Source organism: Nansenia antarctica (assembly GCF_963989245.1).
Source record: "Nansenia antarctica genome assembly, chromosome: 18".
In the NCBI taxonomy this organism is placed as follows: domain Eukaryota; kingdom Metazoa; phylum Chordata; class Actinopteri; order Argentiniformes; family Microstomatidae; genus Nansenia; species Nansenia antarctica.
This window is the reverse complement of record NC_137691.1, coordinates 6,636,634-6,652,248: the sequence shown is the minus strand read 5'-3', so window position 1 is coordinate 6,652,248 and position 15,615 is coordinate 6,636,634. Positions and strand designations below refer to the sequence as shown.

General features: G+C 46.9%; 1 protein-coding gene across 1 annotated transcript in view; it reads left to right on the top strand.

Moving 5' to 3' along the window:
• Window positions 1–15,152, top strand: part of kdm5ba (lysine demethylase 5Ba) — a gene marked incomplete at its 5' end in the record, with an annotated part of 25,356 nt that extends 10,204 nt beyond the window's left edge. The window contains 19 exons of the mRNA XM_080548152.1: window positions 1–126; window positions 596–777; window positions 1,189–1,351; window positions 1,507–1,626; window positions 1,748–1,942; window positions 2,525–2,706; window positions 3,475–3,599; window positions 4,101–4,251; window positions 4,460–4,580; window positions 5,218–5,573; window positions 7,922–8,060; window positions 8,264–8,443; window positions 8,922–9,080; window positions 9,581–10,087; window positions 10,452–10,545; window positions 10,878–11,074; window positions 12,217–12,483; window positions 13,487–13,753; window positions 14,258–15,152. The exon at window positions 1–126 is cut by the window's left edge and continues 33 nt beyond it. Of these exons, the coding sequence (XP_080404278.1) occupies window positions 1–126; window positions 596–777; window positions 1,189–1,351; window positions 1,507–1,626; window positions 1,748–1,942; window positions 2,525–2,706; window positions 3,475–3,599; window positions 4,101–4,251; window positions 4,460–4,580; window positions 5,218–5,573; window positions 7,922–8,060; window positions 8,264–8,443; window positions 8,922–9,080; window positions 9,581–10,087; window positions 10,452–10,545; window positions 10,878–11,074; window positions 12,217–12,483; window positions 13,487–13,753; window positions 14,258–14,395 (3,669 nt within the window). The 3' untranslated portion in view covers window positions 14,396–15,152. The remainder of the gene's footprint in view (window positions 127–595; window positions 778–1,188; window positions 1,352–1,506; window positions 1,627–1,747; window positions 1,943–2,524; window positions 2,707–3,474; window positions 3,600–4,100; window positions 4,252–4,459; window positions 4,581–5,217; window positions 5,574–7,921; window positions 8,061–8,263; window positions 8,444–8,921; window positions 9,081–9,580; window positions 10,088–10,451; window positions 10,546–10,877; window positions 11,075–12,216; window positions 12,484–13,486; window positions 13,754–14,257) is intronic.
• Between the last annotated feature and the right edge of the window lie 463 nt (window positions 15,153–15,615).

The following is a 15,615-nucleotide window of genomic DNA, read 5'->3' as shown; positions in this document are numbered from 1 at the left end:
TGGCGTCTGGTCGGCACCATCGAGGAGGACGTGACTGTAGAGTACGGGGCGGACATCGCCTCAAAGGAGTTTGGGAGCGGCTTTCCCATCCCGAACGGACAATTCAAAGTCTCCCCTGAGGACGAGGTATTTTAAGTGCTTTTTTGTTTTGTTTACACTGGCTTCATTAACACGGTAGCGGTAGCAGTACATCATGGGGTCGGCGGAAGCCTAGAGGTTAGAGAAGGCCGCCTAGCAATCGGAAAGTCGCTGGTTCGTTCCCCGCCTCAGGAGGGAGCTTGCATGTGCCCTTGAGTCAGACATTTAACCCCTATTTGCTCCAGGGGCGCCGAATATGGTCGACCCTGTGCCTAGACCCTGTGCCTACAGCAAAAATACCAAATTCCAACAATTGACTGACAAGTTGATTGCATGGCAATAAATCTGTAAAAAGACAAAAACACAAGTTGACCAAGTGGTTTGAGATCACTAAAGACACCTGTACTTGGAACAGACTCTCGACACACTGTATGCTATTATAGCTGTAACTCCTAGCCCCCTGAAACCCGACACTGCTGCTCCGTGAGTTACCTGCAGCCCTGTGTCTGACCTGCAGGACTACCTGAGCAGCGGCTGGAACCTGAACAACATGCCAGTGATGGACTCCTCGGTGCTGACTCACGTTACGGCTGACATCTGTGGGATGAAGTTACCCTGGCTCTACGTGGGCATGTGCTTCTCCTCCTTCTGCTGGCACATCGAGGACCACTGGAGCTACTCCATCAACTACCTCCACTGGTACAGCACCCTCTCTCAGCTCCCCACACGCCACTAGTTTTAAAACGACACTAAAAATGTTTTCAGTTTTCGTCAACGAAAAACTGGACTGAAACTAAGAAGGATCAAAATGACTAAATGTGACCAAAAAAAAAATAATCGCCTTAAGACTAAATGTAAAATAGCCTGCCAAAATTAACACTGGTATAGTATAACAGAGATAACTTTTTTTTTTTTTTTAAATGGCCTCCTCTTCTTTTGTTTCAAGGTATCTTCTATCTTCTAATCCGTATCGTCTTTGTTCAGGAGCCTCAATTGCCCGATATTGGAGTGATATCGTAGCGAGGCGGTGTAAAAAAACAACAACACAAGCTTCTAAATGGTAAAGGCAATAACAGCGTTTTTTTTAACTAAGTGTCCTCCTGTCCCCAGGGGGGAGCCAAAGACGTGGTACGGGGCTCCGGGGTACGCTGCTGAGCAGCTGGAAGGGGTGATGAAGAAACTGGCCCCCGAGCTGTTTGAGTCCCAGCCTGACCTCCTGCACCAGCTCGTCACCATCATGAACCCCAACACACTCATGAACTACGGCGTCCCGGTAAACAAACAAACAAACGCACGCGCACACACTATCAGAAGTGCCTGAGGAGAAGCGTTGATATGGGCTTCTGCAGTTGGTCAAGAGAACTGTGTTCAGGCAAAGCATAGACCCTTCCCTAACCGTGACCCTAATGTTCTTTTTATTTTCTCTAGATCTATCGTACCAACCAGTGTGCTGGGGAGTTTGTCATCACCTTCCCCAGAGCCTACCACAGCGGATTCAACCAGGGCTTCAACTTCGCTGAGGCTGTGAACTTCAGCACCATGGACTGGGTAAGATAAATAAATTCTTCCTTCTTCTAACACACTTCTAACACGACGACTGCCAATGGCTGTGCAATGCTGCGGTAGAGCATAGTTCTAACCCAGAAGCCCTTGCTGTTCTGGTCCTCAGATGCCCATGGGTCGTCGGTGTGTGGACCACTACCGGCAGCTCAACAGGTACTGTGTCTTCTCCCACGACGAGATGATCTGTAAGATGGCCTGCAAGGCCGGTACCATGGACGTGGTCCTGGCCTCAGCTGTGCAGAAGGACATGACCATCATGCTCAAGGAGGAGAAGGAGCTGAGGGATAAAGTCTGCAGAGTGGTGAGTGGGAGGATCCCTTTCATGCTCCAGCTGACTTCTCCCTAAGTCCATCAACAATACTGCAACTATGTCTCTGATGCTGCGTCTCCTTAAATTCCATTTAAGGAGACGCAGCATCCATTTCCCCAGAGAATTTGAGTCAGAGAATTTCTCTGGGGAAATACTCTCAAATGGAGTCATTTTTGTTTCATTGTGACATTGTAACTACTAGATTGTGAACAAAGAAGCAAGGAGTTTCGAACCAAACATGACAAAAACTGATGAAGTGCATTTATGCAGCATTTTGCCAGATGCAGCACAGAGGCACCAAAGCAGATGTTGCAGCCCCCAGAGGAACACTTTTCCCCTCCTCTAATGACTGTATGTGTGTGTGCGTGTGTGTGTGTGTGTGTGTGTCTGCGCGGCTGTGTGTGTGTGTCTGTGTGTGTGTGTCTGTGCCTGCGCGTCTCTGTGTGTGTGTGTGTGTGTGTGTGTGTGTGTGTGCCTGCGTGGCTCTGTGCCTGCCTGTGTGCCTGCGCGTCTCTGTCTGTCTCTGTGTGTGTGTGTGTCTCTGTGCGTGTATGTGTGTGTGTCTGTCCCCAGGGTGTAACTCAGTCCCAGCAGGTGGAGTATGACCTGCTGCCAGATGAGGAGAGGCAGTGCTCCAAGTGCAGGACCACCTGCTACCTGTCTGCCCTCACCTGTCCCTGCAGCCCCGGCCAGCTGGTGTGTCTGCACCACGCCCAGCACCTCTGCTCCTGCTCCCCCAGCAACCACACGCTCAAGTGAGCCTCACCACTGACACTATATATATGTGGCTCTGTGTGTGTGTGTGTGTGTGTGTGTGTGGTATATGTGGGAATACGGTACATGTGGGGAAAACTAGGGTTAGGGTTAGGTGCTACGTCGACTTGGTCGGCATGTGGCATGTCTAACCCTAACCCTAATCCTAACCCTAATGGCAGTCCCACTCATATTTTTCATTTTATTGGACAGATATAGTGAAGACAGACAGGAAAGTAAGGAGAAGAAGGGAGAGAGAGGGCATGTCAGCAGGGCATGGGCCAGATTCGAACCCATGCCGACATGGGCATATGTGTGCACTGTAGACCGCGGTGGTAGACCACTGGACCACCTCAGGCCACATTTAACTTTTATTTAACCAGGAGGTCCCTTGAGTTTAAAATCTATTTTTCGAGGGAGACCTGGTCAAGAAGTACACATTTACAAACTGTGAATAACTGTAGAACTGTGAATGCCCACATTAGAATGTTGATATCTTCAGCAATTGTCCCCATATTATTACATAGACCCCCCCATGTTTTTACAGAAATGTATAATGTGGATCAACTTCACGTAAGGGGTAGAGAGGTTTTTTTTCATCAGTCAAGTTAAGCTACATTGAAACTTGACCTCCAAGACCTCGTCATTGAAACATTTGTCATCTGGCTACAGTGGCTAGTCAATGGTTAGTATTTGGTTGGGACAGCAGCAGTAAACGTTACAGTTATTAGAAAGAGGCTTGATTTGTATCTGTTTTGATCTGTCTACAGCTACAGGTTCACCATGACTGAGCTGTACCCCATGATGGAGGGGGTGAGGCTCCGGGCAGAGTCCTACACTACCTGGTCCTCTCACGTCAGTGACATACTAGAGGCTAAACAAGACAAGAAAGCAGGTGAGTTATTTTCCTCAAACATTGTCTTATATGTTCTCCTGACCTGAATATAGAATATGTGGCAGCAGCTGGTGAAAGCGGGAACATGTCAGCAACCGACCGACCGATGTTCTGACTTTCATTTTAACATTTAAAAATAAATTTCAGCGTTGTTGAAAATCAAGGACACACTTGCTAGTCAAGTCAAAACATTGCAATGCAATAGATTCCTTGAGTAATCCCCACTACTACCTAGTAAGTGTAGAGTAGTGGGGGATTACTCACCGAATCCATTGCATTGCAATATTTTGGCTTGACTAGTGAGTGTGTCCTTGATTTTCAACAACACTGACATTTATTTAAATTTTTCTGAATCAAAAGTCCGGCGGTTGCCCGCTTTCACCAGCTGCTGTCACTTATGTTATTGAGCTCAGTTGACAGTTGTAGAGCCACAAATAGAGCAGCTCTGTCGACGTGTCGCCTCTGTTTGTCTGAAGTGTGGTGCTGTCGCTCTGTCCGCAGGCCTGGAGGAGCTCCGCTCCCTGGTGGAGGAGGCGGAGGTGAAGTCCTTCCCCAGGACGGACCTCCTGCGGCAGCTACGCATCCTTACCGTGGACGCGGAGAAGTGTGCCGTAGTGGCACAGCAGCTTCTTAACGGGAAGAGGCAGACCAGGTACACACACACATACACACCTTGAGGCCAAAGGACGCTAATTTGAAGTATTTTAACTTTTGTGCTCTGTTTTGTAGTCGTTTCTCTTAAACTTAAAACTAATACTTACTACTTATATACTACTTATATAAAAGTAAAAAAAATAAAATAATAGTCTTTATAATACTCAATAAAAGTCTTATTCAGTTTGTGGTCTCTGTGTTGTTAGGTACCGCTCTGGAGGAGGGCGGTCTCAGAGCCAGAACCTGCTGACCGTGGAGGAGCTGAGGACGTTTGTCACGCAGCTGCAGAACCTGCCCTGCAGCATCCGCCAGGCCCCCCTACTGAAGGTACTGGGGGGGGGGGAATCCCCAATTGTGTTCCTCCAGCAGTAACCCCGGAGGACAAGTCAAATGATCGCTTTAGTAAATTCAACACAAACCCACACGATATGCCCATAGGCGGTAAGCCAAGAGGTTAGAGAGGCCAGCTAGCAATCGGGAAGGTCGCTGATTCAATCCCCGCCTCAGGAGGTTGCAGCTTGCATGTGCCCTTGAGCAAGGGCACTTAACCCACTTAACCACTTATTGCCCCAGGGGCTCCGAATATGGCTGAACCTGTGCCTGCCTACACCCTGTTATTTTACAGCGAAAATACCCAATTCCAACAGTTGACTGACCAAGTTGATTGCATGGCCATAAATCACTAAATACGCCTCCTTTGTGGCCTGGGGTGGTCCAGTGGTCTGGCACCGCGGTCTACAGTGCACACATATGCCCATGTCAGCATGGGTTCGAATCTGGCCCATGCCCTGCTGACATGCCCTCTCTCTCTCCCTTCTTCTCCCTACTTTCCTATCTGTCTTCACTGTATCTATCGAATAAAATGAGAAACATGAGTGGGACTGCCCCACTCAGAAATGTTTTTTAAAACTAAAATGTATAATAATAATAATATGCCTCCTTTTCATTTGCCATCCTTTGCCAGGACCTGCTGACCAGAGTGGACGACTTCCAGCGTTGCAGTGAGAAGCTGCTCTCTGACGAGGCCCCCAGCCCCGCGGATCTGCAGGGCCTGCTGGACGTCAGCCTGGGCCTGGACGTGGAGCTGCCCCAGCTGGCCCCGCTGAGGGAGAGGCTGGAGCAGGCGCGCTGGCTGGAGGCGGTGGCCCAGGCCAGCGGCAGGCCCCACAGCCTGTGTCTGGACACCATGAGGAGGCTGATCGACCAGGGCGTGGGCCTGGCCCCGCACGCCTCCGTGGAGAGAGCCATGGCCCGGCTGCAGGAGCTGCTCACCGTGTCGGAGCACTGGGAGGAGCGGGCGCTCGGTCTCCTGGAGGCCAGGTGAGGATGGGGGGGGGGGGTAAGGTGGAGAGTGGCTCTGGAGGCCAGGTGACACGGGGGGGCAGGTGGGGAAGCTAGGTGAGGGCCAGGCAGGTGGAGGTGGAGAGTGGGTCGTTGGTTAATATACTATCAAATGATATCCATCCCATTGGAATAAACTGTGGTTCAGCCTATATGGACTGGAAAGCCATTATTATTACTGTTGGGAAAACCCCAAGTGTTGCATCAAAAATGTAAAAAAGCGGAGGGGGGGGGGGGGGCGTAGCACACCCCATAGGTGTGTGTGGCGTCGCACACCCCAGGGCTTGACGCTTACCTTTTCCCCAGGTAGCACTGTGCTACCATGTTGACAAATTTAGTAGCACACCAAGAATTTCAGTAGCACAATGAAAATTGCGCAATTTTCGTCAACAACGACAACACATTATCATAATCATAACATATCAAAATGATCATAACCGGCTCTTGGCCGTAATAAAAATGGAGACTCACACAATGTTAAGGGGAAGTAAGAATATTAATTTTAGTTGGCCCACGGTTCGGTATGAGTTTTTGGGTCACGGTTCACGGTTCGTGTTTTTTTAATGTTTAAATGCTACTATTTATTTACAAACTGTTACTTTGTTTTGCTTATACTTATGGAACTTTAACATTTAGACACATTCCAGAATATGACTGGTAAATTGTATAATATAAATATATATAAACAAAACACTTTCAAATGTAAAAAAATTACATAAACACTTTCAAATGTGACGTGTTGTAGATTGGAACTACGGATCATAAGCTTTCAAATGATGTGTCATACATTGAAATCCGAAAAAAGATGAAGTTAGTCATTTGAATGTTGTTAGACGTCAGGCACATATAGGGTTAACCTCTTTGTAATGAAACCGGAAATAAACGCTGCTAGCAGCTAGCGGCTAACAAAACACAGTGCTACGAGCTATGAGAGCTGTATCCCATATACCCATTATGCGCATTTTAAGCGCATATAGGACTCACGTGAAGCATTTCTGCGTCTGCGTTTCTGTTCACTGTTTTCATTCCCTCATCGCTGATACACATAAGATTGACTGCGCATGACAGTAGTTCAGCAGTGTTTTAGTCGCACTGGTGCGATTGAATGTATTTCCAAGTCGCACAGAAATATATTCACTCGCAAATGCGACCAACACAGTCGCACTGTCGAGCCCTGGCACACCCCCATAGCACACCACATAATTGCAAGGTCGCTGGTTCGATTTCGGCCACGGACATATCCTGCATGTCATCCTCCTCCCTCTCACCCATCCTTCCTGTCAATCGCTACTGTCTTTATCCCAATAAAGCAGAAATGCCCTAAAAACATATATCATAAAATGTTGGGGGGAAACAAAGTGAAGCACACTGACATGACGGCTGCACGCAGCGTTGGTACCTACCTTATGAAAAGCTGCTTAGAAGTTCAGCCAGGACAGAGCGAAATGTGCAAGGTTTGCAAAGCTGCTTCCTGGTGGATTAACTGGCTCAGGGTGTTTGCAGAGCGCTCGGCTGGCCAACAGCACAGTTTACACAGAGAAAACCAGTTGCACAGCAGCAACGTATTTAGAAACCCTGGTGACAGTTACTTGTATTTTGACAGTTACTGTTCAATTTCACAAAGTGGGATGTATGGTAATCGACTTGACCATAAGAACTGCCTACAAGCACTACTGTTTTATATTGATCTGTCCTATTTTTGCCGATGTACAGTTAAGACGAAAGGTCTGACACCTCATCGTGTGCCAGAGGCATAAAGGAGCACTTTATTAATTAATTTCTTTTTTAATTTTGCCATTTAGCAGACGCTTTTATCCAAAGCGACTTACAATTACGAATTACAGGGACATTCCCCCTGGAGTAACTGAGGGCTAAGTGCCTTACCCAAGGGCACACTAGTAGTGGTGTGGCTTCAGGCGGGATTTGAACTCACAACCTTCCGATCACAAGTCCAACTCACTATCCACTAGACCACCACTACCCCTTTAACCACCTGAACTGTGAAACAAGTTGCGTGTATCATCACTAGCGTGTGCTAGGGGTACTAGCTGGTACAAATAAGCTATTGATTTGATTTATAACGCCTTATAACGTGTTCTATCGTGTTTATTTGAGTATTTGCGGTCGTCTGTGGCTCAGTTAGTAGAGCACGGCGCTAACGACGCTTAGGTGTGGGTTCGATTCCCGCTGGGACCATATATACTGAAATGTATGCACTCACTGCAATGTTGCTTAGGATAAAAGTGTCAGCTAAATGGTGTATATTATTATTATTATTATTATTATTATGTTATTATATCTAAAGCTCTGCTGCTCTTTCCTCTCAGGCCTCGTCATTGTGTGGAAACTCTTGAAGCAGCCGTCCAGGAGGTGGAGAGCATCCCCGCCGACCTGCCCAACTGTTTCCTGCTCAAGGAGGCCGTCTACAGGGCCAAGGAGTGGCTCCAGGAGGCCGACGCACTGCAGGTAGGAGACTCACATCCTCCTCCCGTCTCTCCCAGGCTGAACACACAGATTATCTTATTGATCGAGCTCAGTTGATTATGTCAATAATTCAAAACATTGCTGTTGTGTCTTCCAACCATATTGTGTATGTTAATCTTTGTGTGTGGAGCTAGTCATAAAGTATTATGTTTACATAGTTAATGTGTGTGTGTGTCTGTGTGCAGCTCGGAGGGCGTATCCCTGTGCTGGACAGCCTCTCTGACCTGGTGTTTCGAGCGAACGCCATCCCGGTGTGGCTGGACCCCCTGTCTCGCCTGGAGGCCCTGGTCTCAGACGTGCAGGCCTGGAAGGAGAGTGCAGCCAAAACCTTTCTGATTAAGAACTCCCCTTATTCTCTGCTGGAGGTAAACAATCTAGAATGATGATGCCAGTACACATGATGATGATGATATTGGGTATATCCACAGTATGTTGCCTGATAGAATCAAGTTTATTGTTGTGTCACATTACACAAGTGTAAAGGCCAATGCACACGGCCCCGATTTTGTCGCACCGCCGAATTCGATTCCATTGTTTTGAATGAGACAATGCACACGGCGTGCGATGCGATATTATCGCACGACAACATTCGATTCTCCATTCACACCAATTGAAATAATTCAAAGAATTGAGAATCGAATGTTCGGCGGTGCGACAAAATCGCACGCCGTGTGCATTGGCCTTTAGGCTTCGGTTCCTGACATTGCAGCAATAAGGCAATAGGCATAATTCAAGATAAAGAAAAGTGACAAACTGATGATAGAATCAAGTAGAATGCAAGCTTTGTTAGATAGATATTGTGCTTGCGGGGGATTTGCCTAACCGTACCTTGTTTATGTCCAGGTGCTGTGCCCCAGGTGTGAGGTCGGGACGGGGCCTCAGAAAACCAAGTCTAAAAGGGCAAAGGAAGCCGTGCAGAACAGCAACAAACACTCTGCCAAGCTGGACTGTCTGGGTGACGTGGAGAGAGCTCTGCTAGAGAGCCAGGACTCCGCCTCTGCTGTACGTGCTTCCTCTCCTGCTCTGAACATGTTCTTTTTGTTTGTTTGTTTTTAATGTAACCAGGAAAAGTCTGAGATTAAAACAGAGTGCTTGTCTTGGCCAGGACAGCAGCACAATTAACAGGGTTGCAGACATAAAAACAACATGTAACAATTTACAATGAAAACAAAGAATAAATTACAGAGTCATAACATCATCAATATTCGTCACAAGTCATCAACATCAAGTAAAGCTTTATTTATATAGCGCCTTTCGTACATGAAATGCAACTCAAAGCGCTTTGCAACTCAAAGCGCTGTACACAAGAGTAGTTAGTACACAAGAGTAAAAAATCTTTGGCTTTGGTTCCTCAACATTGGCATTGCAGCATTCAGATATAAAATCACAATAATAAGTAAATTAGTAAAGTCAAAAGTAAATCCTACACTAATAAAGTCCTGATTTTAAAAGTGTTGTGATGCCCCCCCAAACCCCCCCCCCCCCCCCCCCCCCCCCTGCAGATGTCCGCCCTGGCGGAGGTGCGTCAGAAGGAGATGGAGACTCTTCAGGCTCTGAGGGCTTCCAACCAATCCAAGCGTCTCCCCCCTCCGGCGGGGGGAGGGGACGGTAGCGTCTCCCTCCGGGTGTGTGTGTGCCACAAGGCCCCGTCGGGCGCCATGCTGCAGTGCGAACTCTGTAGGGACTCCTTCCACCACGGCTGCGTCTCCGGGCCCAGGGACTCCTGCCCCGCCCCCGACCAGGCCTGGCTGTGTCCCCTGTGCCGGCGCTCGGAGAAGCCCCCCCTGGACAGGGTGCTCCCCCTGCTGGCCTCCCTGCAGAGGATCCGGGTGCGTCTGCCAGAGGGGGACGCCCTGCGCTTCCTCATCGAGCGGACGGTCCGCTGGCAGCATCGCGTGCAGCAGGCATCTGCCGAGGGGATGCTGGAGGAGGAGGAGGAGGAGGAGGAGGCGGAGGCGCTGACACACCAGCGCTGGAACAGTCCCTCCACCCCTGAGGCCAATGGAAAAGTAGGCTTCTGCTGCTCTCTGGCCTCACTTGATGATTACCCTGGGGGGTATTCTGTCAACGTTGCTAAAGGAAAATCCAGGCTTGTTTTGATAAATCTCGCAAGAATGATCCAAATAAGACTGGATTTTTTGATAAGTCTCGTGAAACTTATCTAAATAAGCCTGGCTTCCTTTAGCAATATTGATGGAATACCCCCCTAATTGTTTACTGTTTTGTTATGATGGCTACCAATAGGCGTTAATAACTCCTTAAGTAACTTACTTCTCTAACTTGGTGCCAATTTTGCTCATATCTACAGACACTTCTTCTTTTTTGTCACATACTTTGTTCGCTGACTTTGTTCCACCTGTATTACTCCTGCAGGTGAGACATTACCCTGGGCTGTCCTCATCTCCAAGCCAGGAAATCAACAACGGTGTGTCTTTCTACACGGAGCATCAGTGCATTCCTCTGCAAGGTCAGTGTTGGGATTATGAGGACCTAATGCGCCTCAACACAAATTGCATTCACTTATTTATTATGTATTTATTACATATTACTTATGTCATAATACAGCCCATTTTCACCATGTCGTGTCTTTCTGTGTCCCGTTGATGTTGTTGTACACCTGTTGTCTGTTATTTTCACTTGTTTGCCTGTTTTAACCTGCTGTGGCTTTCGCTCTTGTATTATGTTTTATTGTGTTTCTTCCTTGTTATGTAAAGCACTTTGTGACCCTTGGTCTGGGAAAGGTGCTGTATAAATACATGTTACTTACTTACTTACTTATGTTTGTTGTGTCTGCTGTAGGACTGAGCCCTGAGCTGGAGGAGTTGATGGTGGAGGGCTTCCTGCTGCAGGTGACTCTACCTGAGACGCAGCAGCTGTACAGGTCCCTCCTCCCCAGACTGGCCCCCAGGCCTGTAGAGAGACCCCCCTCCCAGCACAGCGCCGAGCAGGAACACCACCAGCACCACTCTCAGGGAGGGAGCCCCCCTCACAACCAGGTAACAAACTACTCCAAGCATAACCTCCCTAACGCTAGAATGTATCAGCTGGATTGTCAGTGCTACTACAGCCAACAGTCCATTCTAACAATCTACAGCCAACAGTCCATTCTAACAATCTACAGCCAACAGTCCATTCTAACAAACTACAGCCAACAGTCCATTCTAACAAACTACAGCCAACAGTCCATTCTAACAAACTACAGCCAACAGTCCATTCTAACAAACTACAGCCAACAGTCCATTCTAACAAACTACAGCCAACAGTCCGTTCTAACAAACTACATTCTAACAATCTACAGCCAACAGTCCATTCTAACAAACTACAGCCAAAAGTCCATTCTAACAAACTACAGCCAACAGTCCATTCTAACAAACTACAGCCAACAGTCCATTCTAACAAACTACAGCCAAAAGTCCATTCTAACAAACTACAGCCAACAGTCCATTCTAACAAACTACAGCCAAAAGTCCATTCTAACAAACTACAGCCAACAGTCCATTCTAACAAACTACAGCCAACAGTCCATTCTAACAAACTACAGCCAACAGTCCATTCTAACAAACTACAGCCAAAAGTCCATTCTAACAAACTACAGCCAACAGTCCATTCTAACAATCTACAGCCAACAGTCCATTCTAACAAACTACAGCCAAAAGTCCATTCTAACAAACTACAGCCAACAGTCCATTCTAACAAACTACAGCCAACAGTCCATTCTAACAAACTACAGCCAACAGTCCATTCTAACAATCTACAGCCAACAGTCCATTCTAACAAACTACAGCCAACAGTCCATTCTAACAATCTACAGCCAACAGTCCATTCTAACAAACTACAGCCAAAAGTCCATTCTAACAAACTACAGCCAACAGTCCATTCTAACAAACTACAGCCAACAGTCCATTCTAACAAACTACATTCTAACAATCTACAGCCAACAGTCCGTTCTAACAAACTACATTCTAACAATCTACAGCCAGAAGTCCATTCTAACAAACTACATTCTAACAATCTACAGCCAGAAGTCCATTCTAACAAACTACATTCTAACAATCTACAGCCAAAAGTCCATTCTAACAAACTACAGCCAACAGTCCGTTCTAACATGTAATCATATTCTGCGGCGTGTTCTCTCCAGAACGGAGCGGCCTGTGTCAGGAAGGACGCCACGAACGGCCAGAGCACGAAGAGCAAGCGGCGCAAGGACGAGGGCTCGGAGCCGCAGCGGAAGGACAAGACCAAGAAGCCCCGCAAGAAGAAGGCCAAGATGAACAAGGAGAGGAGCCAGGAGGCCAAGGGGACCTCGTCCCCCACCAACACCCACTCTGACCTCTCCCCGTCGGACTCGGAGGACGACGTGTCCCTGTGCGCTGCTCCGTGGTGCCGGGAGCCGGAGGGGAAGGAGGTTAGTCTGTCTGTCAGTCTGTCTGTCTGTCTCACCTCCTGGCAGGCCCAGCCCTTGGACTTAAGTGGCCCTAAACAACATTGTGATTGTGCCCCCCGCCATGTTTCGTCGACATGGGTGGGTGGGGGGGGGGGGAGGTTGTGGCCCAAAACAGCTGCGTAGAGTGTTTATGCTAGTGGCTCTGCCTCCTGGACTGCAATCCATGCAATCTATGGTTCTGAGTTACACCTATTTCACGTTACAAGCTATATAAAAAGAGAATGAACCCTATGTCGTTGCCCCCCTCTATGGAGCTATTTTAGTGCCAGCAGAAAATGAATTGTATGAATGAATGAATGAATGGACTTTATTGTCATTGCTACAGTACAGGTACCAAACAACGAAATTTAGGAGGGGAGGCTCCCCTGGTGTTAGCAAAGGGAAAAAAAAAAACTTTTAGAAAAAGAATAAAATCACAAGAAGGTAAGGAGCTGGTTTACATAAATAAAGGCTATGTACACAATCCACTGTACTATACTGCACAGATAGTCAACTAGGGTTGTCATATTGCACAAAAGTATTTTTTCACGTTATTTAAAGTGTCACAGTTTGCAGGCTTGAAATGTACATTTTTGTGCCTCAGCACTAGCTGCCATACAATCCGTCCTGTATTTGACAGATTGAATTGAATATGAGCACAAATTGAATTGTATTTCACAGATCTGAATTGTATTTGACAGATTGAATTGTATTCAATTCAGTTTTCATTATTTTCATTCAGTTTTCAAATTCAGTTTCTCTAAATACAATTCGGTTTTACTCAAAATACAATTAAGTTTTTCTCAAAATACAATTCAGTTTTTCTCAAAATACAACTCAGTTGTTCTCAAAATACAATTCATGCACTCATCCGGGGACTCTGGGCTAGGTAGAATAATAATATTCCAGCATAATAAAGTCCAGCAAACTACAGCCAACAGTCCGTTCTAACATGTAATCCTATCCTGCGGCGTGTTCTCTCCAGAACGGAGCGGCCTGTGTCAGGAAGGACGCCACGAACGGCCTGAGCAAGAAGAGCAAGCGGCGCAAGGACGAGGGCTCGGAGCCGCAGCGGAAGGACAAGACCAAGAAGCCCCGCAAGAAGAAGGCCAAGATGAACAAGGAGAGGAGCCAGGAGGCCAAGGGGACCTCGTCCCCCACCAACACCCACTCTGACCTCTCCCCGTCGGACTCGGAGGACGACGTGTCCCTGTGCGCTGCTCCGTGGTGCCGGGAGCCGGAGGGGAAGGAGGTTAGTCTGTCTGTCAGTCTGTCTGTCTGTCTCACCTCCTGGCAACATTGTGATTGTGCCCCCCCCCCCACCCATGTCGACAAAATGTGGCGCGGGGGGGGGGGGGGGGGGAGCACACAATCACAATGTTGTTTAGGGGGGAGGTTGTGGCCGAAACAGCTGCGTAGAGTGTTTATGCTAGTGGCCCTGCCTCCTGGACTGCAGTCCATGCAATCTATGGTTCTGAGTTACACCTATTTCACATTACAAGCTATATAGAAAGAGAATGAACCCTATGTCGTTGCCCCCCCCTCCCCCTGAAATAGTTTTAGTGATGGACTTAAGATTTTGTAAAGTGCCACATTTAAGCCGTTACTCAAATGTTTATAATCGGGGGTTTAAATGTTTTCAGTGTTTTTGGAAAGCTCCACCCCAATGAACGAGACCCTGTTGACCCAGCTGTAAGCTGACCAAGTGTGTTCCTCTCTCTCCCTCTCTCTCTCTCTCTCTCTCTCTCTCTTTTAGGTGAATTGGGTCCAATGTGACGGCAACTGCAATCAGTGGTTCCACCAGGTGTGTGTGGGGTTGTCTGCTGCACGGGCAGAGAAGGAGGACTATATCTGTATAAGCTGTACACAACCAGACTGCGAAACGAAGCAGTGAAGACCAACAGAACTGTTTTTGTTGAATGATTTCATCAGTTTTGGTTGAAGTTGCAGCTCTGAGTGAATTAACTGAACTCCCTCTCACTCTGCCTTGTGCTCTTCATTTGCCCTCCTTGAATCTTGCTCTTGGTGACAACGGTGCTACTTTCTTCTTCCTCAGACCTGCTTTTCAGAGCTTACAGACTTCCGTCACTGTTTCGTTATAGTGGCTGGCTTCCTCAGCCAAATCAACTCCATCTTTCCAATCAAATGACACACAATGCAGATCTGTACTGCTTGAGGTTCCAACCGCGAAGGAGAATAAAGTGAGGAAACATTTTCAAGTTCACTTCACCGACTTTATTGCATGGTGTACACACGACAATGCAGGGATTTTTTCAACCAAAAGAAGTCAATTTGCGACATCAGTTTTTTGGAACCTACAGTTTTGTACATCCATCTGAACAATGTGAACCTTTTTTCCTCTTGTAGAGCTAATATTATTTATCTGAGCAATAACTGAACTGGTTTGTTGGAGTTCGGTTTTTTGTCTGAGCTATGTTTGTGCTTAGAAATTGTACTTTGATAGAAGAGCCCTCTTAGGCTGTAGATGAAAGTAATGTGTGTTGGATTTTCAACATGGCTAACATAAAGAACTGTGTGATTTAACTGCCACGGGTATAATTTGATGATTTTTTCCCTGCCTTCGGGTAAAAATGTAATTCATGTTGCAGTTTGCATTATGGAATTAAAAAATATTTGTTCCCAGAAGTATCAGCCTGGTTTTATTGTTCTCATGATGTATACATTTAAAAAAAAAAAAATGGTTGTAAAAGCTATACAAAGAACAAAAACATAGATATATATTTGTGATATACACTTGCTGAATTTCATATCCACGCCTAGCCCTACCCTATCTAGGATCATAGTATCTGAAAGAACCAAATAAAGATTACAATAATCCTTCGCCTTGGCTAAGTGGAATGTTTGCCTTTATCTCCATCCAAGCCTCTCTGACATTTTTTATTTTTTATTTTATAAGGCGCCTTTCATGGCACTCAAGGTCGCCGTACAACAACACATTTAGGGTGACTGGGGGTAGGGGTTAATTAAACTAATGTATCTTTATGGCACCGATTTGAATTCAGCATTTAACGCGCTCATATCCTCCACCTCTCATATCCTCACCCCTTGTTTACTCAAGCGCCTCTTACTTCGACGCGCATGCGCACCAGCCTA